The 26,929-nt window shown below is 43.6% G+C and overlaps 1 protein-coding gene across 1 annotated transcript in view; it reads left to right on the plus strand.

Annotated features, from left to right (window-relative positions):
* The window catches only part of AMPH (amphiphysin), a 137,159-nt gene that overhangs the window by 100,068 nt on the left and 10,162 nt on the right, over positions 1-26,929 (plus strand). Inside the window, exons 16-18 of the mRNA XM_077781160.1 lie at positions 5,023-5,079; positions 9,816-9,941; positions 26,816-26,928. Coding sequence (XP_077637286.1) covers positions 5,023-5,079; positions 9,816-9,941; positions 26,816-26,928 — 296 coding nt within the window. The remainder of the gene's footprint in view (positions 1-5,022; positions 5,080-9,815; positions 9,942-26,815; position 26,929) is intronic.

The following is a 26,929-nucleotide window of genomic DNA, read 5'->3' on the forward strand; positions in this document are numbered from 1 at the left end:
GCACCCTTGGTAGGTAGTACGTACGTACTAAGTGCTTCCTGACCGTCCTAGCTACTGATATTGTTAGCCTGCCCATTATACTGATTCCTCTGCTAGAAATTAGAGGTTGTCCTGACCTAAGAGGTCCACTAGATTCAGCTGTCAGAAAAGAAGAGAGAGGATTGTTTTCAACTAATGGGATGGGTCTTTAGAAAAAAGAAATGGTTTTTAGGAGCCCCTTTACGTGGAATCATCTAAGAGCCATACTGCATAGAACCTTACCTCTTCAGTCCTTCTTCAGGAAGGGGCTGTTTGAGGCTAAGAAACCATTGACTGGCTCTGTCGAGGAAGGCGGAATTTTCCTTGGGCATCTGTGGAAAAGAAGCCACAAGATGGACTGTCCCATCACTTGATACGACCCAACAGATGGGCACTTGTCACCCATGTAAAAGGCAGACCACCCGGCTCTCAAGCCCTTGGGATAATTTCTGAAAACCTCTTGAGGGAGGACTTCACACAGAGGCCAGTCTGTGCTGAATGCTTTGTCTCAGATTATTAGAGAGGAACAGTTTCTCATTTTAGCCTTTAGAATTTCTCTATTTAAAGGTTTGCTTACTTTGCCCCATGTTATCTATGAAATGATAAAGTCCACCCAGACCCACCTCCAAATGCAGGTTCACTCGGCCACAAAGGGAGATGATAATGTATCTCCTCACCTGCCTAAACCTCTTTACAAGGTCGGGGCATGAGAATTGTTACTCATTTCTCATTTTTCTTTCACTTGTGTGCTTGTCAGTTACAAATTCACATCATTTAAAGAGCAACCAAATTGTATAATCGCGTTTTATGTAAAAAGTTCAGACTGTCACACGCCTCCATTTCCGGTTTCTTAGAGGTAAATACTTTTACTCCTTTTACCAGATTCTCTGATCTCAGCCGCATATGTGTGCATGACTTGTTTGTAAGCTACTTTGTGGTTTCTAAAGCGTTGTCTATCATCTATTATCTATAGACTCCTCTCTCTGGAAGGGGCGGGCTTGACATACCTGCAGACGCCNGGTAATAAATAGTAGAATGATGTAAATGCTCTCAGCGCCCCAGCCATGAAGGTTACGCTTACTTTCATGCCAACCTTTTGTTCTCCTTTGGGGAAATAATTGCAGGGTCTTTTCCTTTGCTCAGTGTTTCAGGTCCTTCTTGCTAATTCAGCCCCATGCTCTGTAGTTCTGTAAATCTCCCCTCCTCTTGTTGGCAAACGTAAAGCATTCAGTCAGCCTCCTCTTCCCGAAGAATTTGCTCGCCTCTCCTTCCCGCTGCTCCGCCTGAACTGGGTTCTCTCTAGCTCCACCTGCTGCCCCCGCTGTTTCCCAGACTCCCCTGGGGTGTCTGCCCGGGGGGTTGCCCTCCCCTCTTCCTTCTGTCAGTCCTTCCTTTCTGGACACAGGTCTCTTCATTTGTGGTTTAATGCCACCTACTGGGACACATCCGCATCCGCAAATTCAGGCACACCCTCCTGTAGCTTTCAGAAAAGCGTGCGTGAGAAGTATGCATTGGTGACCTTATACGTCTGCAAATGTCTGTGTCTATGTACAGAATGGTCGCTTGGATTGGATATTGTATTAGAATATAATATTTTCCCTTAGAATTTTGAAGCCATCCCTCCATTCTTTTTTCCTACCTCCCAGTGTCGCCACCGAGGAACACTTGTTTTGATTCTTTTTTTAAAAATTTAATCGTATCTTAGATTTAATAAAATTACCATTATCATGAAAACTCCATGCTAATTTTTTAAAAAATTTTTAAATGTTTTATTTATTTCTGAGAGAGAGAGAGAGCAAGCGAGAGAGAGCGTGTGAGCAGGGAGGGTCAGAGAGAGAGGGAGACACAGAATCCGAAACAGGCTCCAGGCTCTGAGCTGGCAGCACAGAGCCCGACGCGGGGTTGAACCCACAAACTACGAGATCATGACCTGAGCCGAAGTCGGACGCTTAACCGACTGAGCCACCCAGGAGCCCCTCCATGCTAATTTTTTGAGTAAACCGTTTTCCGACAGAACTATTTCACAAACAATAACTTTACTTCATGTTTGACTTTTATAGCAGGATCACAGCGTCTTTTATTTTTCCGAGAATAGATTTTGAGGGGTGCCTGGGTGGCTCAGTCGGATTAAGCGTCCTACTTGGGTTCAGGTCATGATTGTACGGCTTGTGAGTTCGAGCCCCACGTGGGACTCTGTTGACAGCTCAGAGCCTGGAGCTGCTTCGGAGTCTGTGTTTCCTCTTTCTCTGCTCCTCCCCTGCTCACTCCCTCTCTCTGAAAAATAAATATTTTTTAAAACTTAAAAAAAATAGATCTTGAATTAATATTTGAAGGTTTTATCAGTTCTCCCAGGGGGCTTTCTTAATCTTGAATAATTATTTAAATTGTATTCTCATTCCAAGTATCTGTCATGTTGTTTTCCTTGTTGACCCTTTCTTCATGTATTAGCCGGTCTTTAATTGGACTTCACCATTATTTGTGTAATACTATAATGGTTCGCCAACATCATTTTCATCTACTCCTAGAAATTCTGTATCTTATTTCAGAATTTTAATTGTAATTTGCAGGAGTTTGTATTTGCGTAGAGACCGAAGTATTGAGAATTATTGGGGAAAGACTGGCAGTAGTCCTAGTTTTTATTTTAATTCAAATTTAGTAAATCTACAGTCTTATCTTAGTTTCAGGTGAACGGATAAAGAGGTGGTCTTTCTATTTACAATGGAATATTACCAAGCCATAAAAAAGAATGAAATCTTGCCATTTGCAATGATGTGAATGGAGTTACAGAGTATAATGCTAAGTGAAGTAAGTCGGTCAGAGAAAGACAGATACCATATGATTTCCCTCATATGTGGAATTTAATACAACAAATGAGCAAAAGAATAAAAAAAGAGAGGGAGAGAGAGAGAATGACAAACCAAGACAAACTTTTAACTGTAGAGAACAAACTGATGGTTACCAGAGGGGAGATGGACAGGGGGCTGGGGGAAATAGGTGATGGGGATTAAGTGCCCCTATTTGTGAAGAACCCGGGGTAATGTATGGAAGTGTGGAATTATTGTTGTTTTGATTTTCCATATTTTTAAGAAAACTCCTCTCTCTCTTTCTTTCTCTTTCTGCCCCCTTCAATACCACTCTCTCTCTCCGGAAGTTTGTAGAATCTCTTTTTTACCCCTTGTTTCTGAAATTTTACAGTGATCTACTGTGGTCTGACCCCTGATGTGAATTCTTCAGGCATTTATTTTTCTTGGGCTGATTAAACTTCCAGCTCTTCTGTCTCCTGTCTGGTGGTTGTAATAGGAGGTGATTGGGAAAGAAGTTGAGGGTGGGGTGATGGAGTCCCTGCTCTCAGTATTTATCTCACTCAAGGTTGCTACTTGCCTAAGCTGCCTGTGTGTTCCCTAGTCCAGACACCCTCTGTTTCAGCCTCTGCAAAAACGTCAAGTCTTGTGCTGGGGTGCAGGGATATCACTTGGTTTGTGGATCAATGAAAGGATCTCGAGGTCCAGTTACTTTTTATTAGCCTTCTAGCCAGTTCCCACGTTTAGCACCACCCAGCTTCTGTTTCCCTTGGTCCTTGCATTTCTAATTCTTTTTTTTTTAAATTTTTAATGTTTATTTATTTTTGAGAGAGAGAGAGATGGACAGACATAGCAAGAATGGGGAGGGACAGAATCCAAAGCAGGCTCCAAGCTCTGAGCTGTCAGCACAGAGCCTAATGCGGGGCTCAAACTCACAAACCTCGAGATCATGACCTGAGCCGAAGTCAGACACTTAACTGACTGAGCCACCCAGGTGGCTCCCTGCCACATGTTTCTAATTCCTGATCCATTGGGAGTTCTGAGTAATAAAACAGGTTGCTTTTTTTGGCATTTCTTACATCACCTGAGGATAGAGATTTTTTTCTGGGCCCACCAACTTACTTGTGCATTCGTCTGCTTTTCAGTTTTGTTGCTCTTAATCTTTCTTCTCATGCTTCTTATGCTCAGGGATTTATGCCTTTTTAAATTTGTCTTATGAAATTCCCTTTACGGCTTAGTTTGGATTCTGGAGGTAACAGAGGTAATTGTCTCAATATAACATCATTAACCAAGTGCCACTGTGTCATCTTCTCTGTTGGGAAGGGCTGATATCTAATTCTATAGGTACTTTTTCTTTTTTTTTGGTCTTCAACTGGTCTGATTAACCAAGACTTCTGGTCTTCTGTCTGCTGGCTGTAAGCCTGGCTACCAGCATAAGCAGAGATGAATATTGTCTTAGAGATCACTGTTCCCTTAGATTTATTCCAGCTTGATTTTTTAGGTCAATGAATGCATGGTATAAAATGTTTAAGTTATGGTTCATTATTAGCCCATAGGAGTCACACTTAGGTCATTTAGTAAGATTGAATTTCCAGCATTTACAAAGTGTGAACTTACAGTTTAGAGCTACTATCTTTTTTTTCCATTAAAAAAAAAAAAATGTTTAAGTTTTTTTTTTAAGAGAGAGAGAATAAGCAAGGGAGGGTCAGAAAGAGAGAGGGACAGATTCTGCACGGAAAGCTTAGGTGCTGACAGCAGCAAGCCCAATGTGGGGCTCGAACTCACTAACCATGAGATCATGACCTGAGCTGAAGTCAGATACTCAACTGACTGAGCCACCCAAGTGCTCCTTAGAGCTACTAAATTCCTATTCAATGTAGATGTCCATAAGAGAAGCTGTGGAATGAAAATGTCCCTGAAATCACTGCCCGTTTTTAAATGATTCTTACTATATTATTATATGGTATCATGCTAGCCTACATTTATAACACTTAATTTAGAACATCTACTGTTAAAATTGTTTTTGCAGTATCTGCTCTTCTGATTTAAAATAAAAGGAGACTTTAAAAACTTTTATAATGTATTTATTGATACAATTGATGGAAGCCGGTTTAAATGGTATCTTTGTCCTTTTTTTTTTTTTTAAAGCAAATTAGCTGGAACCTTCATAATTTTTCATCTTTATTTTCTCCCCAATGTTCAGCCCCAGGACACGTCATTATTCACCATGCAGACAGACCAGAGCATGATCTGTAACTTGGTAAGTTGACTTTGGTGTGTGTTTTGGGGAAGCTGTTAACTTTCTGCTGAATGTGCTAGGGTTGATCATTCTAGGTAATCTAGAGCTTGAATATCCAGAATGTGGTTTCTGCAGCCCTTTCTTTTCTAGAAAATAGGAAGGAAGGCTTCTGAAAAATCTCACAGTGTCTTAGGTGTTAGTTGCTTCTACTTATAAAGGCAAAGTGATCCCAACAAAACACAAACGTCTCCTAGTTAATGGGTTTCCATGAAATCTATCAACGGCACAGACGTTTCCACCTGAGTGTAACTTCTTCCACGGGATTGAAAGTAAAATTGCCTCGAGAATTCATGCTCCAAGATAGATCTTCGCTTCTTCTTGAGCCTGAAGCGACTTCGTTTCTCATCTCTCATCTCCTCCCTGCATTTTTTGAGTTGTAGAAAGAAGTCATGCACAGTATAGAGAGGATCCCTTCATTGCTGTTAGAGGACGTAGGAAAAAAAGCTTAGCTCGGGAGTGAGTAGGAGCACACCGAATTACTCTCGGTGTGAGAGGACATTCCTCCAAGATTGTTGTTGGAGTTGTCATGGGAAACCTTTTCCCCAGCCGCTTCCTAGTGAAGTGAAGTTGCGTGAAGAAGGCTTGAGTGATGTCACTAGTGAACTTGGCCATGGTACACTGCGCAGCTTGGGGCACTTTGAGAATTTACTCACAAGGGTTATTTGTAGCTCACTGGTTTTCCCATGAGAATGGTCCGTAATTAACTCCAGCTCCTGGCTTTCACATTGAAAGCTTAGAATTGGATTTACGTAGAATAAAATTTTTTCTTTTTAGATGATTTCACTTCTAAGTAAAGAATTCTGCTCTGGGAAGTTTGTCTTAAAGGTTACCTTGATATTTCTTAAAAGGCTAGGACGTCTGGAATGCCATGTCTGTAGATTGTCCTACTTTCTGGCTTTTGGGTAACCAGGTGAGGTGGCGTCTGTGTGGCCTGCAAATATTTAAGCGTTTAAAATACAAATTATGTTGGTGTTGATAATGGAGCCAGAGAGACTTCTGTGGCGTTTTCCTTGGTGACTTTCAGCCCAAGTGATGGAGTAAGGGTTAAACCAATGCCGGAGGATGAGACTTAATTATAGGCTGTGAATGGGTCAAGAAAAATGGAGAAATACTGGAATAAAAAGAAAGGCAGTGGGTCATAATTAAACTCACACCCATTACTTTGATGCAGAAGTCCAGCCATAGAATCCAGTGGTTTTTAAGTTTTTCAAAACATCTTCCTACTTGCCCACAGCTTGCTATAGAAGCTTCCATTTCCTGCTCTTCCCTTCTTTCGATATGTAGTCTCTGAAGCAGACATCTCGCACCTTCTTTCCATTGGGACACTGAGCTTTGTCATGACCAGCATTGCAGATGCTTCTAACATTGGCTGGGCTGTGTGAGGAACTCGGAAGTCCTAGCAAAGTCACTTCTCCCACTGAGTTGTGATTATATAGGGTCTTCCCAGGAGCTGGACAGGTTCCCAACGTTTGGCCCATTGACTCATCTGAACAAGGTGAAGGTTGATGTTCGTAGTCAACTACTCATCTCGCCAGTCTGCATCTTATGGCCCACAGGACATCCCTTGAGTATAAGTTTAAACTCTATTGAATCTGCAATCCTTGCTCAGGGCTCAGTTAGCTCTATATCCCTTACAGTTCCCACTAAATTAGCTTTCCCAAATTTGGAGAAGCAGGACTCTAAGGCAAGTACCATACTGGAATGTGACTAGACTCTTTTTTTTAAGCTTATCTATTTATTTTTGAGAGCAAAAGAACGAGAGTGAGCACATGAGCACATGAGGGGCAGAGAGAGAGGGAGACAGAGAATCCCTAACAGGCTCCATGCTCCCAGCACGGAGCACCATTTGGGGCTTCAGCTCACAAAATCGTGAGATTGTGACCTGAGCCAAAACCAAGAGTCAGATGCTTAAACGACTGAGCCACTCAGATGCCCCAAGAATGTGACTAGACTCTTAACCCCACTCCCAACCTAGCTCCTTCCTCTGCAGCGACCTGCCTTCCCTCTTATGACAGAGGATACTAGAAACTAGAGTCCTAGAAACTAGAGCACTAGGGTGCACTGAGACTGCACTTACCATTCTGTTCTAAAGGAAGAATTCCATTTCTGTGTCTCGGAGTTAAACCATTGGGACATCCTGCTGCCACCAATAAATTTAGAGTATCCTTCTCCTTAGAATGTGTAATGATTGCCACTCCAGCAGTAGATAGGAAATGATCACCGAATGATCCTAAATACAACATGGTATCAACCCATTTGCAAGTCTGTTAAGGGAGGCATCTTGTAGAAAATAAGTGGTAGAATCAGGGCCTAACTCTGACCAGGACTATTTTAGACTTTTCCACGAGATGTGGTTTACAGTCTGCCTGTGCTTTTCTTCCATCTTGATAAAATATTTACAATTTTACATGATCCTAGAAGGAATAGAAGGGGATTTCTGTTTCTGAATTAGAGTAGCTGATTTTATGTGCGCAATCATGCTATCGTGTTTCATCCTTACTCATCACTGAGTTATATTTCTCTAACTAGAATTTAAGTTGTTAAGTTGCAGAGCTATATTGTAATATCTGGTGTGATATTATAATATAGGGGAGGTGTTGTGACTTGTGGGGATATAACCAACCTTACATCCCCTTCATACTGTGTTCCTGTTGGATTATCTGATGTCAGTAAGCAAACGCAAGTCAGCTCATACACCTGATCACTTATTTATTCTTACCTTGCTTTAGAGTTTCTTTGGACTTCCAAGAAACCCAGACTCTGATGCAAATGTTTTTTCATTTTACATTATTTATATATATATATTTATATTATATTATATTATATAAAAATATATTTGTATTATAATTATATATATTTTTTANATATATTTACTTGACTCATATTTGGAAACTTCTCTTGGTTCCTTATCTGGCTTCAGACTTTCTCCTTGTAGACTCAGCCCACGGGCTGGGGGCGGGGGGTGCCATCTGCATATGGATTTCTTGGGGCTTTGTCAAATTACCCTTCCTGTCCCTATTGTGTAGGTAGTTTGATATTGTCCTCTCATAGCAAATTACCTTGATTTCCAAAGTCATAAGATCATATCCTGAGAGCTTACAGAAGCTCAGGGTTGCTATGAAACCTTGCTCCATTACAGAGATAATTCTTTTGGAACAATAAACGTGAAATCTTTCCCATAAAAAACTCTTGAAAGCATATTAGAGTGAATTTTATCTCATTCTTTCTTAAAAATTGTGTCAGGTCGCCCCTTAAAAGTTATAAAAGCCCATAAAAATATCAAATCACTGCACACTTATCTACCAAAGTGTCCTTTCTTTTTTATTATGTGTGTGACCATGGTATGAGTCACAATGGAGGATTTGGGGGAGGGGCCGCAAGAGAAATATTTTGTGTATTTATCCAGCACAAAGCTGTTCGTCATTCATTTCCTGGAATCTCAGCCTAGCTTCCCCATCCCTTCCGTATCAAACTTGTCATATGAAGCAGCCTCCCTGAACATTACAGGGGATCTGGCTCTCCGTTGCTTCTGGTGAGAAAGAGTCTGACTGAAGTTACTGATTTCCCCAATCACAGCGTTTATTGGAAACTTCGTACTCCTCTAGGAAAACACTTTTCAACTTTCTTACACTTGAAGTGTCCTGATGGAAAAGGACCTCAATGTGCCTTCCGATGGCCACCCATTTAGTGAGATCGTGCAGCTGAATGAACGTGCTTACATTAGTCAGAATTGGAAATGGCAAAACATTTTCAGTAGCCATGGTGACATGCATTGGCTATGGTGTTCTTAAGGGCCTGTTGTTACTTAATAGTGCTAATTTTGTAACTAACAAAGTCTGGAGTGAAGAGATCCAGAGGCTTGATGCCACATATAATTGGCACCAGGAGGAAGTCTGTGTGTCAAGATCACCATGGGATGGAAGATCCTCACTCTTGGCCACACAATTAGAAGAGTCTAATTGGTATCACAGAGAATACCATCCTCTGGTCCCCGACAGAATTAGCTTATATGAAGAGACTGATTGCTAGTAATTCGTTTGGGGAGTGGGAGAAAGCAGAACAAGAAACTGAACGGGAATACACAACGCAGCAAAGCATCTGTGATTGTGGTGGTTACGTGCCAGGTAGCTGGGTCTGCTCTTCCCAGCCAGGGTAGTGAGGGGCACAATGGCTTCGTGGTGACCTAGTCATACAGATGAATGCATTTTGACTGGAATATTGGAGTGACCTTTCAACTTTGGGTCATTGGAAATGCAGCACATATCAGAGCCAGAAAGTCCTAGAACCCAGTACCTCTGAGCTCTTTCTCCCTCCTTCCAACTGGCAAAGGAAGGGAGCTCCTAGGATCCCCTCTGTCTCTGCCAGATGGCGGGAAGTACCATTTTAGGATTTCTTACAGACATCATGAAGGTGGAAGTAAGTACAACGAGTAGTAGCCAAAATGGTAAGTCTTTGTCAGACGTCAGGGGAAGTGACAGTGCTTGATGATGCCAAAGAGAAGCCTAACAAGAGTCCATTTCTAGGCTTTTCAGTTAAGGGCTCCTGATGTCACATGTGGGACCTTTTTTACAGCACAGATTTAATGAAGCCAGTTGCCTATAGGATGACCAAGAAAGTCTTAATTGTCCAGTATCCTGTGATGTTATCAACTCACGTGTTGAATCTTTTTCCTCTGACCCGAAAACAAACAATCAAAGGCTGAATCTGAACAGGCTCAACCCACAGAGCCGAAGGCAGAGGAGCCCCCTGCTGTTGCCACACCTGCCGTCGGGCTGGACTCTGGACTGGACGCCCAGGCTGAGGAGCCAGTGGAGGGGGCAGTGGTGAGCGCCGCCCCCGTCCCACCCTCCACCTGCCTCTCCTGCCCCAGCCCTGCTCATCTCATGATCTCGTTTCTCCCATCTCATCCATGCTTCCCTTGGGCCAAATCACCTCCTCATCTGCCATGGCTCCCCACGTGCAAATAGGCTCTGTGCCCTTGACAGTGAAACTTCATTCTCGTTTATGTTTTTGAAAGGACGATATCCAGACGCCTGCTCTTTTGATCTAGAGAGAAATGTCATATAACCTCCGGCTTGGTTCTCAAAACAAAGGATGTCTTAACTTCTTTTCTGAGACTCTCCCATTCATAGTAGATAGATTGTAGAACTCACAGATGTCCAGCCTTCTTACTGCCGTGCTCTGTCTGTGGTGGCTAGAGATGGTCTTCAGGGAGGCAGCAACCTGCGGGTGACAAACAGAAGTATAATATCTTTGACAGTTATGTCTATCGATTTCTCACAATGTCAGTTTTGTAGGTTGGTGTCAAGTCCCAGTGGCAGATGGAAGCCGCATGTTAAAAATCCTTGAATCTATAAAGATTCCTATCTGTACAACCATTTCCTCAAAATCACATCTGGTGTTGGCTCTCAAAATAAGAGGGGCCTTGAGGGTGGCCTTGGTGCAAGGGTGCGGACCCTTTGTCTGCTTGGAAACCTGCTCTCGCCCCGCTCCACACAACCGTACAACCCTGCGTGACACACCGGGATGAGCTCTCTAAGCACCGTGTTGAATTGGAGCGTGTAGCACTCATGAAAGTGTAGGATAACACCGAGGAAAATTTAATTCAGAATACTCCTGGAGAGTGAAAAATAGCTTATGTACGAAATGTAGTTAAAATGTCTCCCCAGAACCTCAATCAGGTTATCATTTACTACAGTCTTTACAGAGTCTGTACAGAGACAAAAACCAGTCTCCCTCTTCCCCAGAATAACATTGCCTAGATTAGATACCTAGAGGAATTAAAGTTATATTTCTTCCTATCATTTGTTGTTGCTATTTTACTGGGCAGAGGGGAGGTCATTGGTCAAATCTATGGTTTATTAATAGAGTAGAAAAATAAACATAGTGTAAGATAGTGATGGGAAGTACAGAGTAAGAACGACCCAAGCAAAAGGATTTTCCATTTAAAGATACAGAGTTGGACAGAGTCCTATAGGGAAAACAAGAACCAAACCGCCCTCTGCTAGGTTGAGTCGCTGTTGGAAGTGCTGTTATGCGGACTTTAGATTGGAGAGCACTGAGGCTCCGGCTCCGGGCTCCAGTGTCCGGGTTTTCTCCCAGTTTCACCAGTGATCTCCATAACTCAATGCAGACGCCTCCCCCAACCCAAGACTCATTGGGTGTCAGATTCCACTCTGTCCTGCCAGCTTCCCTTTAAGATTATTTAAATAAAGGACCAAATAAACAAAGGCACCATTGGTTTTTGTTTTACCACTGTTCTAATCAGAAAGAGAATTGATTTTCAAAAGACTACAGATGCTACCAGGGAGTTTGATATTGATGAGGTTCCGACGGTGATTTAGAAATTGCTTCAGTTCCAAAAAGTTCTCCTCAAATTTCTGTTTTGAATAGCAGCACAGACTTCATCTTCACCAGTGCTTTGAAACCACATGGATTCCATGCCCCGGTGTAAGGCTTGATGCCAAAATATCCATGGTTTTGAGCAAGGCTGATGTCCTGGCATAGATGGAAGGCGGGAAATAGACAAGCTTATGTGCTAACATATCAGCTGGAACGTCGATCATCCTGGCCATGTACCTGTTACACCTATCCTTATTTTAACAGACTTTCAGAAGTAGTTTCTGGTTTTGTTCTTGTTTTCGGAGTTCAAATTCAGGGGCGCCTGGGTGGCTTAGTTGGTTAGGCGTCCAACTCTTAATTTCAGCTCAAGTCATGAGCTCATCGTTAGTGGGATCAAGCCCCGTGTTGGGCTCTGCGTTGACAGCGCGAAGCCTGCTTGGGCTTCTCTCCCTCTCTTTCTCTCTCTCTCTCTTTGCCCCTTCCCTGCTTTTGCTCTCTCTCTCTCTCAAAAAAAGCAAAAGACAAAAAAGAAAAACAAAAAACAAAAAACAACAAAAAAACCCAAACCAGAATCAAAATTCATTGGTTTTTCCAATGAACAATATTAATAGCTATGAATTATGAAGTAGTTCCTATATCAGACCTCCTTTAAAGATTTATAATCTTTTTTAACTAAGGTTGATTTAAAAAATATATGACACACCATGTGGTAGAAGCATCAGCCATCACTAAAACTAGCTTCCCGCATGTTGGGTAAGGAGATAATTGGACAGGATTCCTCTTTCTGAGAGCACTTGTCTCCTAAAGCTTCTAATTGAACTTTAGAGAACAAAAAACAATTAGGATTCCTTGTGAAATATAAGGCAAGTTGGAGAGTCGTATGAAGAACTTGGGCACCTGCTGAGACACAGAGGTTATGTGGGAACCGTGGGTATAGCCCACTTGTGAAGCCACCCTCTATGAGGAGAAAAATTCCAGTAGCTCATTTCCCCATCTTCCTACCGCCTGAAAAATGATGATTCAAGAAGGCAACTTACAGCAGTTCATTTGCCTAATGCTCATCACAGGTGGCTCCTGCCTCTGTGTTGTAAATTGACATGGTTGGATCAAGTCCATTCTTCTCCATGTTCTCCCTTGTACTTAAGGAAACACCAGCCTATAGAATGTAGGTTTGCCCTCTAATGTGGATTTACAGCTTCTTTCTTCTGGTCCTAATAATCTAAGATAATGACCGGGTTATTTTTTTCCAAAGAAAGTTCTCCTTTGCTACATGTGTGATATTTATTGTAAAGACACAAAGAATTCACCGTATGTCCTGAGCATTAATTAATAGGTTGGTGATGGCTGTCATCAGTCAGGAGTGGGTTGACATGACCTTTTGAGGTCCTCTTTTTTGCTGCCAAAATGTCACCACACAGTTATTATATTGAGTCTTGACAATGCATCTCATAGGAGGTGAAGGTTGTGGTGGTTTTGTTAAAAAAAAAAAAAAAAGGCAACTGTAATTTCAAAAATAGGAAATTTTAACAGTGCTTCACAAAGAAACCTGGGGCTTTCAAGAGAAGTAATTACTATAGTTTTGTTTGTTGTTTTATTCCCCTCATAGCTAATGTTTTTAGTTTTTCCCTACAATGCTACATTACTCCTGTATATCTGCAGGATGCATTTTATTTTAATTAAGTTTTTAATGTTTATTTATTGTAGAGAGAGCGCGACAGAGTGTGAGTGGGGGAAGGGTATAAAGAAAGGGACACAGAATCCAAAGCAGGCTCCATGCTGTGAGCTGTCAGCACAGAGCCCGACATGGGGCTCGAACCCACGAACCACGAGATCATGACCTGATCCAAAGTCCGACGCTTAACCGACCAAGCCCCCCAGCGGCCCCTGCAGGTTGCATTTTAAAAGCCAACACTTGTTTCTTGTCCAAATGTTCCCATGTTATATGAGTAATGGAAATCCTCTTTAGGAAAATAAATGATCAGTATTTGCTTCAGATACAAATCAGAGAATTAGGTTAAGAATCAGATAAAGATTTCGACCCTCGTGTATTCCATTTTCTTGTTAGAAAGTCACTTCTACTGTTTTCTAAATTTCTGTCAACTCCTGTATTTTGTTCTAATGATATGAACTGGACCAGTACCTTTTTTTTTTTTTTTTTTTGGTTTCTTTTTTTTAAAAAAAAAACCTCCAATAAAATNTTTTTAAAGAAATACACTGCAATTAAATTTAGTGTTTCCATCATTCCTAAAACGGAAATGAGGAGAAGATCAAAATAAAGATGTTTTTAGACTTGGTGGAGAAACCTGGAAGGTGAAGCACCGACCCATTATCCTTGGGGCTCCTTTTGTTCTTGCGGCATTTTGTTTTTTGAAGATGTCATTGGACCTCAAGTTGACTTGTCAAGACCAATTTAAGCCACCAAAGGAAAAAATATATATATAACTTCATCTTGCTAGGAAGATTTCTGTCTGCTTGAATAGAAGGCATGTGGCTGTGTCTTCCTTCATTCAGTTGACAAATATGTTGGAGTCCTCTCTGGATGTCAGGCTCGATTCTAGATCTGGTGCACATAGCAATGCAGTGAATAGACACGGGTCCTGCCATCCGAGTTCACGCAGACTGATGGTGGAGGAGGCCAAGACTACACTGCGCTCGAGGTTTCTGCTGTGATGGTCACGTGGGTGGGAGACCGCATTTGAGGCTTCTCCTTGTGCAGAGTAAACCTGAGAGCCGGGGGCTTCCACCCTGCCTTCCACTCTCTCCTTCTCTCTCTATGTGTGTGTGTCCCTTTTTACCTTTCTCAGAAAAAACATCTCAGAAGTGGTTATTTTCTCTGAGTCTGACTGCGTCCCCACTAACAGGTAGTTACATTTTCAGCGCCCCTCCGGCCAGGCAGATGGCTCTGTTGTTACTGTTGTTGCTGTTCCAAGGCACCCAGTACAGAGGGGTGTGTTTATATTACACTGCCAGTCGGTCCTGCGTCATTGACTGGATTGGTTGACCCTCGGATCTAGGGGTCCTGAAAGAGACTGTAGCCAGAGATCTTAAAACACAAATATTTAGATGGTCCTTTTCTTCCTCTTTGGTTCCATTCAGATAATTTAGTTTTAGGTTTTTTTGAGAGATAAGGAGGGAGAGAGCACACATGCCTGGGCGTGGGAGGGGCAGCAGCAGAGGGTGGTGGAGGGGGGAGAGAGCATCTTAAACAGCTCCACGCCCATCGCAGAGCCCAACGTGGGGCTCAATCTCACAACCATGGAATCATGACCCGAGCTGAAATCAAGAGTTGGACACAACTGACGGAGCCATCCAGGTGCCCCCAGAGAATCCAGTTTTTACATTTAGGAAAAGCAAGCTGCTTATTGTGATCAAATGTACTTCTATCTTTCTTATTCTGCAGCGTAGTAGCTCTGTGACCTCTGAGCCCCCATCACCTCAAATGCAAAATGGGTTAATAATAAATCCCTTCAGATTTTCCTGTGAGGGCTTAGAAATAATGTAAGTCACTAGCTCAGCAACTGGCACATAGAAGTTCTTCAGTCAGTGATTTTTTGACGGTATGATTTTTGCCATCATCATCATGAAAAGTGGTTTCCCCCAAGACCAGCAGAAGTAGGTGAAATCTATACTTTGGGGAGAAGAAGGCAACGGATGTAGAAGATAGAAACCCCTTTTCAGTGTTGGCCTGATGTCAGTCTCATGCAGGTCTCCCTCGGCACACATGTCCTCCTGGTTCCTAAAGCTGTGTCCCATCAAAATTCTTTGTCCTGTCTAACTAAGAAGACTTTCAGACCAGGTCCATTGGTAGGGAATTTTTCCACCTTCATTGCCAGGGAGATCGGGTCAATCAGAGAACTCACACTGTCCCCTCAGCTACACCCTCCTTTAGGTGCTTGAAGAAGGAGAAAAAGGCAGGCGAGCTCCAGAGATTTACACAAAGTTGATATAAGTGGCTGGGCCTAGATCTTTCTCTCTACCATTGTACCAAGTCACTAAAGGCAAGGTAACAAGATGGCAGACAGCTCCCACACCTCACACCTCACACCTCGCAGAGCAGGCTGACCTGAGCTTGTCGGTTTCCGTCTCTGGAAACTGGAGGCATGGCTGTTCCGGCATGAGGCTGACATGAAGTGTTCATTAGCCACCTGTCAGCTGTTAAGCAGCCCAGGCCATCGGTCTTTCCCGCTTTCTGGGGTGTAATATTCCAAATCCCCTTCTTGAACAAGTGTTGGTGAGGGTTGTGTAATATTATTGTTGGTCCTGAATGTCGTTCTACTCAGAGGTGAGTATCAGGATTTGGATTGGTCTATTGAGCTATTTTAGATGATGGATGCCTAGTGATTTTCTAAGTGTTTCTTTTGACATGTGCTTTTTTTAAAAATTAAGGTGAAATTTGAATAACATGAATCAGTTTAAAGTGGACAATTCAGTGGCTTTCGTACGATCATAAGATTGCATCACTGTTAACCTCTGTCTCATTCCAAAACCTCCTACCGATTAAGCAGTTCCTCAAGCCCTGCCCCCAGCCCCTGGTAACTGCCAATCTGCTTTCTGGCTCCCTGGATTTACCTACTCCAGATACTTCGTATAAGTAGAATCATACAGTGAGTAACGTTTTGTGTCTGTATCCGTGTACACTTTTTGTCACGTAGGAACTCTGGCGCTCTGGCTTGATGTTTTTAACATGTCTGGTTGTAATGAAATGGGATAAAAAAAAAAAAACTCTCTTATGCTCTCAGTGTATACTGGCCAATTTACAAGCCCACGTGGGAACTAGCCCTGGCCATTGACACCGTTGGCTAGCCTGTGTAAGACCAGACCATTCAAATGTTAAAAAGACAACTCTGGGGGCTCCTGGGTGGCTCAGTCGGTTAAGCGTCCAACTCAGTTTTGGCTCAGGTCATGATCTCATGGTTTGTGGGTTCGAGCCCCATATCCGGCTCTCTGCTGTCCGTGCAGAGCCTGCTTGGGATTCTCTGTCTCCCTCTCTCTCTCTGACCCTTCCCCACTCGCTCATGCTCAAAAATAAGTAAACATTAAAAAAAAAAAGACAATTCNCAATTCCAGTCACTCCCCATGGATCAGAGTCTTGGAGATGGATTCCATTGGCCCAGCCTTCTTGCTCCACAAGTGAGCATGCTGAGATTTATGAAGTCCACAGATAACGTGGACCTGAACTTCCAGACCAGCGTGTGTTACTGTTCTGTATCCATTTCTCGCCCTTTCTTGGTGGCCTGTCCTCTCAACTCCCCCAGGGTAGAAAGGCCCTTTACACAGACCACTCCTCATGAGCGGGCGTGATTAGGAACCATGTGTATGATCCGTAAAAACTGCTTCAGGGAGCATAGAGAAATTATCTCTGACAGACTGCCTTCTGTTCCCACAAGTCTCAAGTGGCTCAGATGCTTTCTTTGAGAATGACTTTGTGTGGCCTGAAGTGACAGGCAGTCTGACCAGAACATCAAGGCAGTAAGGTTAGTGTAAACAGGGGCCATGTTGTAATAGCAGATATCACTGGGTGCTAATATTTGACCTGCATTATCTCAAAGTAGCTCCAGGAAATAGGCTTTACCTGAATATCATTATCCCTTTTTACAGATTAAGGAAACTGAGACACAGAGTTTAAGTGGTTTAACCAAACTGACACATCCAGAAAGCAGTAACATGAAATTCAAATCCTGGCATGTTAATCCATGTATAGCCGTCTCCTAACTCCACCAGGTGCTATACTTTTAAAAAGAGCATTTCTTTATAAAGGTACATTCATAGGGATGCCTGGGTGGCTCAGTCGGTTAAGCATCTGACTCTTGATTTTTCATGGTTCATGGGTTCAAGCCCTGCATCAGGCTCTGTGCTTGACAGTGTGGAGGCTGCTTTGGATTCTCTCTCTCTGCCCCTCCCTTGCGTGCTCTCTCTCTCTCTCTTTTAAATAAAATAAACTTAAAATAATGGAAAAAACGTTTCAAAAGTTAAAAAAAAAAGTACAATTGTAGACAGATTTGACACCACACCTACCTAAAGCCATCAGGGGCACAGCTAGGCTGAACTCTCCCCATGGTGACTGCAGCACATCCTACTGCTAATGCTCAGACTCAGTGCAAGTTCCTGGTGTGTAGCTGAGGGGTCAAGATGAAAGCAGAAATGCTTGTGCAGCCTCAGCCTTGAGCTTCTTGGAAGGAACATGCGTCTAATCCCCCACTCTTTAAAAAATTTAGTCTAATTTTTATTTTAGAGGGAGCAGGGAGGGGCAGAGGGAAAGAGAGAGAATTTTAAGCAGGCTCCATGTTCGGCGAGGAGCCCAACAAAGGGCTCAATCCCACGACCCTGAGATCCTGGCCTGAGCTGAAATCAAGAGTCAGATGCTCAATCAACTGAGCCACCCAGGCCCCCCTAACCCCCTACTTTGGATGTAAAGTGAATGTTTTATGTATCCTTCAAAGATAGATCAGGTGGCCAGGCAAGGTCAACTGTTTCTTGTTCTCTAAAGGTATTTTCCTTAAACAGCCTCTTAAACTACAGGCAAGCTGTCCTTTGCAGCCACCTTGGAAACTGGCACTTGCTCACGTCCCCATCTCTGAGAGCGCAAGGTGCACCCTAATCACCTTTGCTTCGAAAGATAAATCCACCTCTCCTAGGTAATTCTCATATAGACTTTGCAAATTAATCTCTAATTAAAACTTCAGTGTCTGAGGGGTGAGTGGCGGAGGGCGGGGCCTGGCACAAAAAAAAAAAAAAAAAGGAAAAGAAAAAACTTCAGTGTCCGAACATGCATCATTATTAGATACTCTGCCCTGACCCGAAAGGCCGAATTCATTAACTCTGGCATCTCTGCAGAAGATCTTAAGTTTTCAAGTGTGGAGCTAAATCGTGCGGACGTTGCCATGGTGACCCCGCCGCCGGCGGCTGAGTCGCGCTGGGACCCAGTTGCTGGCGGTTGATGATGGGGCTGCAGGCACTACTGAGAGAGTGGATTGAAAAAAGATGATTGAGATGCAGGTCAAGGGGAAGAAAACCACCAAGTTCCTTTATTAGGAAGGGACGCGCATAGATCTATCAAATGGAGTTTGTAATAACACCGGGTGCCCCGTTGGGAAGGAACACCCTGGGGTGTTCTGTGGTAGAGCTCACGTCTGCAGTCCTGCGGAGGGGAAATGGGAGACCTGGGCTGTTTTAAACAGAGTTTGCGTGAAGAGTGCCAGCCTCCAGCCTGGGTCTCCGCACAGGAGTCTCTGAGGCTAGAATGACGCTAGCTGCCTCTTAGGCTTTTCTTTAAGATGCCTCCGGAGGGAAATCCTGTGTTTAGACACAAGTGTTTGGATCTTCAGACAAGCCGAGGGCTCAGGTTGGATCCAGTTTAAGGGATGGGCAGGAATAAGCAAGGGTGGTCTATGACCAGGATTCCCTCTAAGATATTTATCTCCCTTTGTGACTTCCTAGAGGGACTCAGGGGCTCCCTCCACCTCCCACGCTGATTAGTGGAGGAATCGCAAGTGAAACTTGCACCTCCAGTCGTCTCCCAGTGGTGCCCGCGCTCCATCCTGTTCTCACCTGTAAAATGATGAGCCCCAGGGTCCTTCCGGCTTTGGGATCCTACTCGTCGCTAACACGTGAACACATGAATGTCCAAGTGCCGAATTTCTTAGTTTTCTCCATTTGGACTGTGTAGTGCGGAGGGTAAAGCCAAGAGATGTGATTTCCCATTACATACATATCTTTCTAAACAATGTATCTTGAAGGCGATCGGCAAAACTAGTGTTAGGGAAATTCTGCCCAACCAAGCATTTCCTGTTACCTTTTTGTCCGATAAGTAGCTCTTCATTAAGAGGGATTTTATGAGAGGTTTGCTTAGGTGCCCCCTAAATAGTGCATGCATGTGAATAAAGATTTTATTTATAATCTACAAATCTCATTATAAAGAATGGCATCCATCTTTTTATGAAAATACACTCACATTCTTCACCAAGCATCACTTGCTTAGAGTGGTCCGTAGGAAGCAGCAAATCCGTGGCGTCACTCCACATCTCGGGATCGCTCTGGAACACTGATTAGAAGGTGTGTTGTCTTCTAGGATATGGGATGGTGTGACAAAACACAGAATGTAGACTTAGACAAACTCTGTCACTCCTAGTTTACTGGCAGGGTGAGTTACTTTATCTTTATTCGTTGACTTGTGTAGGAAATGGGAAGGATATCCAGTTAGGATGTTGGGCACCTAAATGTGCAGTAAATGTGAAACACCAGAGGTAACGCCTAGAAAACTCTAGAGTCACAATAAAGGTCAGTTTTCCCCCAGAGGCAATGGGATGTGCATATGTTGAAACTGTCAAGCAAAAGCCTGCCTGGGACCAGAATTCTTACTCTCCGTGCTTGGGGGTAAATTGGTTAAGCCTAGAATTCAGTGATCTTTTGGGCCTAGAGCCTCTTCCAAGAAGGAGTATCCAGAAGATGGCTACTCTCTGACTCCTAGTATAAAATGTCCTTTAGCCAAATTAACAACATACAGTACATGTCTTACATTATTTAGCTACCATTTGTGTCACTTACCCCAGGAGTATTTTAATGAAAATGAAATGCATCCCAGGAACATATAATGGAAAATTAAATGGGACCCAGGAAAACATTTTTAAAAATCACAGGAAAATTAAAACATCTTCACTTGTACCAGGGTTGGTTTTTGTTTTTCATTTTAATGCTCTTTACACTTAAATATACAAAGAAAGTCAACATATCGGTGGTACTGTATTCTAGAAGTATTAGCCAAGCCCAGAGGAGTTCACAGAAATCAAGGCTTAAACAGATTCTTACAGTATGATGACGAAGCGTGGCATGAATAAGTTAGTGATAGTTTCATTCATCCACTCTGGGTAGACGGCAGCTGGCATCTAGCCCCACCCCCTCCACGGGGGTGGGAGCATCTTTCCAAAGCACCCAGGTCATCCTGGGTCCATTGCTTCTCTCACAGCAGTTCATCCTTCGACACACATGTAGGGGCATTCATGACAGATGCTCGTGTGTAGATGCTTGATGCACCCTTCCTCAGCTCCTGTTCTGGAAAGAACATCTAAAGTCCCCAGATGGGGAGTAAAAGGACCCAAGAAGATGGTCCTGTGTCTACTGATCAGGCCTAGAGAGATCTCCCCTAATTTTAAATAACGAAACAAATCAACACATTTTTAAAATGGCAGAGAGCCTGTAGAGAGAGCAACCCAAAAGAAGGAGAGTATTGCGTTGTGGGTACAGAGTTTAAATTTTCTTTAGAGAACAAAATAAAGTTACCAAAATTTTTTGTCCGCAAATTCCAAGGTGTCCTTCCTTATGTGAAACAAAAAATGAGCGAGGTGGTGAAGAGGTAACCACATTGAAATAAAAAGGGAATTGTTTATGAGGCAGATGGTGTAAGAAACCATTTTGGGGGGGGGAATGTAATATTAGAATTAAAATTTGCAGAAGTGGTGAAGACCGGAAGCCACAACGTAGAGAATGGATTTTGTGAAAGGGCAGATAGACAGATAGGAGGAGCTCTCCCAACACAAAGAGGAAAATCAGAAGCAAAGGGGATAGATGTGGGGGTCAAAGACTGAGGAAAGGACTTGCAGATAATTACTGTCCACCTTAAAGAAAGGAATAGACACTGAAGCACCTGGGTGGCTCAGTCAGTTGAGTACCCTACTTCAGTCATGATCTCACGGTTCGTGAGTTCAAGCCCTGCGTCAGACTCTGTGCTGACAGCTCAGAGCCTGGAGCTGCTTCAGATTCTGTGTCTCCCTCTCCCTCTCTCTGCCCCTCCCTTGCTCATGCTCTGTCTGTCTGTCTGTCTCTCTCTCTCAAAAATAAACATCAAAAAGAAAAAGAAAAAACAATAAAGTACAAATTATATAGCCATTGATACAATTTTCCTAAGAGGGATGATCTGTGTGTTATAAAATAGATAGTAAAGCCCCTCTAAGCACAGAAAATAACTAAAACTCCATGCATGAAAATGTTATTTCTTTTATTATTTTTAAACCCATGGTATCCATTATTTTTTTTAACAGGGAAATGCCTATTTTCAGTTAAAATTACTGAGCCAGTACGTACGTGTGGAATTTCATTCTAGGGCAGCCCCCACGCAGACCACTTTCTGGCTTGTCAGCCATTGCTCAGAGATAACATCGCCAAGAACACAAACAATGAGTAAATAAAATAAATAAGCCACACAAGGCGACCCAGACTCGTGTGGCCCGTCACTACTCCTGTCTGGAGCCTGGGCCCTGTCGCCCTGCTCCCCGGGCACCATCTCCTGGAGGGCTTGGCTGTTTGCCGTCACCCTGTTGTGTCTTCCCTGCTGTTGCACTGGATTCATTGCACTCCCTTCCGGGCGCTGTGTGGACAGGTGTTTGGAAGGGCTTTGGCACGAATGTCAGGACCAAAATGCTTTCCATCAAGGAGACTGTTGAGGCGGAAGGTCCAGCCGTAAGATCTGTGTGGTGCGGTAGAGTGAGAGCCCTTGCCGGTCCTTGTGCTGTCCGTGACGCACGTGCAGATTGCCAGGAGTCGGGGCGCCCGCGTGTCGGTGGGCCTTGGGGGTGCAGTCAACATGTGACAGAGGCAGGGAGAACTTATCCATACCTTTTCGCATTAGCCCTTTCCCACCGTAAATCTCTGTGGCCAGCAGACAGTACAGGTTTTCTTTAATGATTATTTATTTTTGAGAGAGAGAGTGTGAGCAGGGGAGGGGCAGAGAGAGGGAGACACAGAATCTGAAGCAGCTCCAGGCTCTGAGATGTCTGCACAGAGCCCTTGAGAGAGAGAGAGAGAGAGAGAGAGAGAGAGACAGCGTGAGCAGGGGAGGGTCAGAGAGAGAGGGAGACGCAGAATCTGAAACAGGCCCCAGGCTCTGAGCTGTCAGCACAGAGCTCAACGTGGGGCTCGAACCCATGAGCTGTGAGATCGTGACCTGAGCTGAAGTTGGATGTTTAACTGACTGAGCCACCCAGCCGCCCCACAGACAGTACGGTTTTGGTAGAAGTTAAGATTATAATAGTGTTTCCCTTGACATTTGGAGGGACGGGAAAGATTTAACATTGACTATCATAGGCTTGGAATACTTTCACTAGTTTCAGTCCTCAGGTCTCCCTGATGACCCTTAAACAAACACACGACAGATGGTCATTAATCATGGTACTTCCTAGTGGGTGTAACATCTCCAGTAGCAAGCAGAGTCCAGAAAATGTTTCCCATTTCTGAATCTACAAATAGCTAACAAATTGGAACCCATAAAATAATAACAAAAAGAGGGATAACCCTGTCACTGAAAATCACTTTTTAAAATCTGTCTTTGATTTTACCTGGAGCTCACACCTCATCTGAGCGAATGGAGTCCTGTTTCCCGTTGTATATTTATGTTGCTCTGTTATTACAGTCAGCAAGTCTGCATTGGAGATATTTTGGTAAGAGCAGGAAATGGGGAACAGATTCCAGACATAAAGGGAGGATTGGGCGTTCTTGATTTTCAGAGCAATTCTAGAGGCAGAAAGATAGGAGGGAAGACAGGTAGCAGACAGTCCTTCTCTGTTTCCGGAATATTCTTAAGGTCTGTAAAATCTAAGTGTTATATTTAGCTAGAAAAATAGGAATTCCTTGCTAATGGACTCAGAGAAGAATGGAGCACGTTAAGGTCCTCTCTTGTCCAAGTAGGTCATTAGAATGGTCCGCTTTTCCTCTCTGTAGTCAGAGTGCCTGTTTCCTTGGCACCTCGGCTCCGCTGACATTGTTAGTTTCAGTCTCTTGGTGATTTGTGTTGGCTGTCGTTCCTCCAGCCCTTTTCGTGTCTGTGACAGAGATCAGGTCAGTTGCCGGCAGGTGGAAACTGGGGTATTTGCTCCTTTGAGGTCAGCAAACACCGGAGCCGGGACAGACCGAGCCCTTGGGCTCCACCTGCTGGTGGCTGGCATCACAGCAGCCACGCTGTCGAGGTCTAAATCCCATCCAGCCAGGGACGCCTGTTTCAATTACTCGGGAAAGGCAAGGTGATAACGTATTGCCAGGTATATCTTGGAAAGTAAGATCTGATACGATCAAATTGATAGCTATTTAGAGCACTTGAGATAAATCAGGGACTCCTCATTAACATTCTTTTTTTGTATGGAGAGAGTGAAGTTATTTTTGGCAACACCATTAATACTTCACAGAAATATATTCGGCACATATATCCATTCAGTTGAGAGTAAAATCCAGTCACTAATGGTATGTGCTTGGCGCATGTATGTATGGAAAGATTTGTGCATAATCATTTGGAGGAGTAGCCTGTTAGACAACATAATGGTTGTGTTTTGATCTGTAACTGTGTGTGTGTGTGTGTGTGTGTGTGTGTGTGTGGTATATACTGCTCTGTTTGCCCATACCATCTGCATAATATACAGTCCATCTGGTTTGATGCCGTTGAAAACCAGGGAGATATTCACTCCATAGGTGTGATTTTTCAGGCAGATGGAAAGCATAAGTAACTCAGAATTATGATAACACAACACGCTTTCTACATTTGAGCCTGAAAGTCACTGTATGCACACTGGCTTTATATATAGTTTCTGATGTGGAAGAAACTTTGCTAGGCAGTCCTTAGGATCCTAGAGAAAGCCTGTTGATTTCTTCAACAGTAAAGCTATGAATAATTGTTCATTGTCCTTCTTGGAATGAAGGTACCCTGCTGAGTTATGTTCTGATTATTACCCCCTTGACAACAGCAATGATACATCCATCCAAAAAACGTGTTCATTTAAAACAAAAAAAATGCAATTCTCTTACATTTTTAAACAAGCTTTCTATTTAGGGGAATTTTCAGTCACTCACCAGAATCTGAATCCCCACTTCAATCATTGTTAGCCTTTAAATAAATGTGTTGCAACTCATATAAAGGATTACTTTCCTGAACCCAGTACCTTAAAGATGGGACCAGAAAAAAAATGGTACATCAGGGTTCATGACTACATGTTGGATCGTTGCACACTTTGTGTGGAGCCAAGTTCCTATAAGAGAGGCAAGTAAATTTCTAAGAATATGAGTAATACTTGGCCATATAGCAAATAGTATAGCTGTTAGCACTGTGTTTCATCCCTAAAGTACAATGTTACGTTGTAAAAAGATGTATTCTGTGGCAGATTAGTTTTCTTTAATCTGTTTCATATAAATTGGAGTCAGAAGAAGGTTTTTTAGTTTTTTTTTGTTTTTTTTTTTTAATGTGTTGCTCTGGGGACGCCTGGGTGGCTCACTCGGTTGAGCATCTGACTTCGGCTCAGGTCATCATCTCACAGTGTGGGTTCAAGCCCCACTTTGGGCTCTGTGCTAACAGCTCGGAGCCTGGAGCCTGCTTCGGATTCTGTGTGTGTCTCTCTCTGCCCCTTCCCTGCTCATGCTCTGTCTCTCTCTCTCAAAAATGAATAAACCTTAAAAAATTTTATTTTTAAATGTGCTGCTCTGACCTTAGGTCTGTGGCTTACATTCTCCACCTCCTGCTTCTGATGTCCGCTCTGCAGATACTGCCCATTTCCTCTTCTGGGCATGACAGTGAATATCAGCAGCACTGGAACTTTCCTAACCTAACAGGACAAGCTGGGTAGAATTTATTTGATAAAGAAGAGGAACCGCTAGCGCTAATCACATCAAAAAGCAAGATCACTTTTTGAAACATGTGTGCTGGGCATATTACATAAGATCAATCGAACATTCTTCTTCCTCAGTCTTTTCTGATTTGAGCTTTGCAAGTCAGGCCTGCCAAACTGATGTTAGCATCTTCCGTGTGCTCACTAACCAATCTGCTCAAAAATAAAACTTCTGATTGCATTTTATTTAATTTTTGCAAGTTTTACATACTACCCAAAGCTCTTCTTTTGACTATGCCCAATCTTAAAAATAACTTTTTTAATCTTTATTTAATTTTGAGAGAGAGACAGAATGTGAGCAGGGGAGGAGCAGAGAGGGAGACACAGAATCCGAAGCAGGCTCCGGATTCTCTGTGCTGTCAGCACAGAGCCTGAGGAGGGGCTCAAACTCACGAACCGTGAGATCATGACCTGAGCTGAACCCCAAAATAAATTTTCACTTCTTTTCTAGTTGACGTTTCCTATTCAAGGACCTAAAATTTGATTTGATTTTTTATTATAATGCATATTTCATTTTTTAAAAAATTTTTAATGTTTTATTTATTTCTGAGAGAGAGAGAGAGAGAGACAGCCTGAGCAGGGGAGGGTCAGAGAGAGAGGGAGATACGTTCCAGGCTCCGAGCTGTCAGCACAGAGCCTGACACAGGGCTTGAAACCACGAACGAGAGAGAGAGACAGCCTGAGCAGGGGAGGGTCAGAGAGAGAGGGAGATACAGAACCTGAAGCAGGTTCCAGGCTCCGAGCTGTCAGCACAGAGCCTGACACAGGGCTTGAAACCACGAACTGTGAGATCATGACCTGAGCTGAAGTTGGATGCTTAACCGACTGAGCCACCCAGGTGCCCCTATAATGCATATTTCATAACAAAAATTATTTTCCCTTCATTTTCAAGAAGTCTCCTTGAGAAAACTCCCCAATATATATATTTTTTCACGAATGAATTTTAGCTTCTGGGACCTTCCCCATGAAGATTTTTTTTAAACATTTTTATGTGTTTTTGAGAGACAGAGCATGAGCAGGGGAGGAGCAGAGAGAGAGGGAGACACAGAATCTGAAGCAGCTCCAGGCTCTGAGCTGTCAGCACAGAGCCCAACGCGGGGCTCGAACCCACAAGCCATGAGATCATGACCTGAGCCGAAGTCAGCTGCTTCACTGACTGGGCCACCCAGGCGCCCTCCCTCCCCCCATAAAGATTTTAGAGTTTACACTGACCTGCAGTTTTTCGAAATTCTGACTTTGCATGGTGAGGATGCTTTTCTCAACATGGCTTTCTTCCATGACCCGGGTTTTGGGGCGAGTCCCCTTCCATTTTATGACTCGGACACCTTCTAGGGCTTTGTCACCATGCGCTTTCAGGCAACAAAAACAGAATAGCTTGGGAAGGGGACCATCCACCCTTAGAAGCCCTGTCTCAGGAATGGCGTTTGTCACGTCCATTCACCTTCCATCTGCCGTAACTAAGTGCCACGGAAGCTGAGGAGCGTAGCATCGTTGGGGTCTCAGGAACAAGAGTCATCATTTTCCATGTTTTTTTTTTTAAATGAAAGTATAGTTTCACACAAGGCTACGTCGGTTTCACGTGTACCGCGCGGTGACTGGCNTTCTCCCAGAGCTTCGGCCTCTGACGAGCCTCCGCGGAGGCGGCGCGAGGGCCCGGGCCGGGGGTGAGCCTTGCGTCCACGGACGTACAGACACGCTGTCGGGTTCCCGCTTCGCAGGTCCTGCCCGGGACGGAGGCTGACGCGACCGCCGGAGCCTCGGCCTCGGCTGCCGAGGAGGCCCCCGCGGGGGAGGCGGACATGGAGGAGGCGGCTGCCCCCGCCGGGGAAGGA

Source organism: Crocuta crocuta, unplaced genomic scaffold, assembly GCF_008692635.1.
Source record: "Crocuta crocuta isolate KB4526 unplaced genomic scaffold, BGI_CrCroc_1.0 scaffold108, whole genome shotgun sequence".
Taxonomy (NCBI): Eukaryota; Metazoa; Chordata; class Mammalia; order Carnivora; family Hyaenidae; genus Crocuta; species Crocuta crocuta.